General features: G+C 36.3%; 1 protein-coding gene across 1 annotated transcript in view; it reads right to left on the reverse strand.

Annotated features, from left to right (window-relative positions):
* LOC119604754 (bifunctional heparan sulfate N-deacetylase/N-sulfotransferase) overlaps positions 1-2,910 on the reverse strand; it is a gene marked incomplete at its 5' end in the record, with an annotated part of 16,395 nt that extends 13,485 nt beyond the window's left edge. The window contains 2 exon segments of the mRNA XM_037957567.1: positions 1,040-2,563; positions 2,565-2,910. Of these exon segments, the coding sequence (XP_037813495.1) occupies positions 1,040-2,563; positions 2,565-2,910 (1,870 nt within the window).
* Positions 2,911-3,432: the final 522 nt, after the last annotated feature.

Raw genomic sequence — 3,432 nt, forward strand, 5'->3', positions numbered from 1 at the left:
ATACACATTATAAACATTAGATATTCAGTCCTTCATTACATGTCCTTCAGTTACAGGGACAACTAAAATCTCTTCTATATTGTGTTTAGTGCCATCACAACATGTTACATCGTACTGTGAGTAAGAAGACAAATCTCTTGTCGAATACCTCACTACCCCCCTAGTGAAGCCACCTTTAAGAAGGTCTGATTATTCATCAAAAGTATACACTTGACCATGTTTTTTTTGTGTATTATATTCTTTAGAAAAGCTGCTGCTACTGCGGTTTTGTTGTAACAAAGTTTTCTCAATTATTCCACAAATTTGTGGCAAAGAGTTTTTTCGTTATTGTTAGTCTCTATCAATGTGAGAAATGTGGGAATGAGGATAAAAAGGAAATCCATTCAAAGTAAATTAATTACATCAGAATAATGATTGTATAAGAATTAACAAGTTGAATTTTATTGGAATTTTCCGAAAGCATAGTGAAAGAGGTGGAGGGGAGTTGATAATGAGAGAAATTTATTGGACAATTTTGGGGAAAATTAAGAAGTTGAGAGAATTGTTTTGGACAATGTTATTTAAAAGGATTTGTTGATAGATTATAAAAGGATTATAGGTATGCCAAAATAATTAGTTGTTATAGCTTGATTACAGTCTTATTGATCGAAAGCTTTGATCAGTTTGGCGTTAAGAACTTGTTTGTGAAAGTTTATCCAGGCCCTTCTTGTAACATAAATGAAAACATTCCTTTAATGATCTGATTTTAACGTAAGTGTTGTTTTAACTTTTTGGTATCATTATTAAATTGTACTTTTAATTTTGGGTTTGTTTTCTGTTTTTTTTTTTTTTTTTACACAATTTTTTCTCTAAACATTACGTACATAAATATTTACTCTATCTTTGGGTGTAAAATAACAATATAAAACTACTTCAAATAATTAAAATTACATTCTTTTTCACTAGTAAATAAATTGTCCTTTTTAAAAAAGACCAATTAAATTTGTAGAATTTTAAGTGTTTAATGGATAAAACAAATCAAGTTTTTTTCGTTACCTACCTGATAAAAACTATAATTATTTGCAATAGTATCACCGTGGGCCCTCTGATGCTGATACCATGAATAAGCTCTTTTAGCTGGTGATATTAAAATCGTTACAATTTTCGAATGTGGCAGTAAAGCGTGTGCGCGTTTCGGCACCATTTCGCCATCAAAATAGGTGGCACTCTTTTCGAAGATATAACGTGGACTGGAATTGGGTGCTACAGTGGTATTCACTTCGGCGGGAAAGAAGTCCATATACCAATCTAAGCCTTTATAGTAATTATTGCCATTGAAGAATTGTACCTCTTCGTAAGTATCTGGACTGGGTATGTTGCTAACAATGCCCGAGTGCATTGAGAGGAATGTATACAAAGCGGTGGTGCCAGTTTTTTGTGGACCAATAACTAAGAATTTTGGCAGGGAATCACAACTTTTGGTTTTCGACCAGATCTTACGATGTCTGGGATCATCGCAGGGATTACCCCATATGGGATCTACCTCTTCGGGGTGTAGACGAAAGTACATTTCGGCCAATTGGATGGGAGGAGCTGAGGCCAATTTGAGATTGGTCCAACATTGTAGAAATTTAATCACCGACTGAAAGGTGTACAGAGCCAAACGATCGGAACCATAGTTTGACATGTGTGTCATAAAGATATTAATAGGATTATAGACTATAGTCTGGAACAGTTCACCACCTTGAATGGATTCATCCAGTTTATCTCTACCTCCAGGATAACGATCTATGTACATGGTGTGGGTAAAGAGACCACATGTTTGACGCGGCAGCACCATTATGTTGCGATGTATGAAACCTCTTCTTAAGCGGGCCGGTCTTAAATGTGGATATTCCTCTGTTGAGGTCACCTTTATATGCCAAACTTTCTTCCAGGCTTCATAGAGAATTTCATGGGCGGGATAGACACCTGAATGATGTGGCGATATGGAGTAACCCGAGTCCGTGGGTATGTTATGTTCCACGGCAAAGGCATGATTAAGTTGCATCTCCGACATGAGTAGTGTGACATTATCATACAAATGCGGTTGTTGATGTTTCCACATGTGTGAAAACCAATTGAATTCTTGAACATTTTGCAGTAGAAAATCATCACCCAGATTTTCCTCTCTAGTACCATGATGATAGTATTTCCCTGAGAAGCCTAAATTAAAGCGAAAACCAGGCACCATGCCAGCTATAATTTTTTGTGTAGCCACCAAAGCTCTAACATCATCGGGCCTAAGACGAGTGCCTTTTTCACCCACAAATATATCATCTATATCCACTAAAATCATGCGCTCCAAGTTCAAACTTAATTGACCGTGACTTAAATAGGATAGGGCATCTAGAAACAGTAAGCGATGAAGCCAAAATTTCAAACTACTGCCAAAGAATATGCGCTTTATGCCATCATATTGACCATGATCTTGTAGGACGGTGGACAAAGGCAGATGGACTTGTCCGCCAGCATCTGAAGGATAATCTTGACTATTACGCTGAGCCCATTCGACGGGCTCATATGTGGAATGATTATGTTGGAAAAACCGTCCAATCATCACCGGGTAAGGCACCCCAAGCTGTTTCACCAGCCCTAGTTAAACGCAGTACAGGTGAAGCCGGATTTAAACTGGCATCACGTAGTCTTAGATTTGTATGAACAAAGAGAGGAAATCCTTTAAGTTGTGCCGCCACTAGAGTCTCTTCACTTGGACTTACAAAACCCACAATGCCTACGGAATATTCGCGACAGTATTTGTCTAAGAGTTCACGATTCCATTTGTCCATGTGCAAATATTTATCGAGATTTTCAAAGACTATAACGCCATAACGACCCTTATCCAAATTGGTTAAGGAGGGAAGACTCTTGCCGGCTACTTCGATTTTGTACCTAGAAGGATGGAAAGGAAAATATTTAATTAAATGATGAAATACTTAAAGAACATAGAAAGAGTAAATCAATATATAGACTACAACGAGTCCTGATATCCTAATATTTATCCTTTCACGACAAATTTAACGATTTTGTGGAAATGTTATAAATTTCGGAGACTTTGTATTCAAAGAATTCACATGTTTAGGTGTTCAACCATGTTTAAATTAATTTTGTACAAAAAAATTAACAAAACTCTTTAATAAATAAAACACATGTATGGAAGTGGGAATTGTAAAAAGGCTTCTCTTCTCCATCATAACTGAACGTTTTGTTAAATAACATTTAATATTTTTGCACAATTTTCTGCATGAAACATTTCTGAAGCTGTCAGTTGTAATAATAAAATCTATGATCACTACGTTTTTTCCCCTGTTTCTTTGTTCGGTTATTGCGGTTGTGCCCTACAGTGCAACTGCGATAGTGGATAACTATTGACAAGAGGATATATATGGATATTGTGCACCTTCAATTGGATAA

Source organism: Lucilia sericata, unplaced genomic scaffold, assembly GCF_015586225.1.
Source record: "Lucilia sericata isolate MDLA Ls3-8-SP2 unplaced genomic scaffold, ASM1558622v1 Contig000426F_arrow, whole genome shotgun sequence".
NCBI classification, from domain to species: domain Eukaryota; kingdom Metazoa; phylum Arthropoda; class Insecta; order Diptera; family Calliphoridae; genus Lucilia; species Lucilia sericata.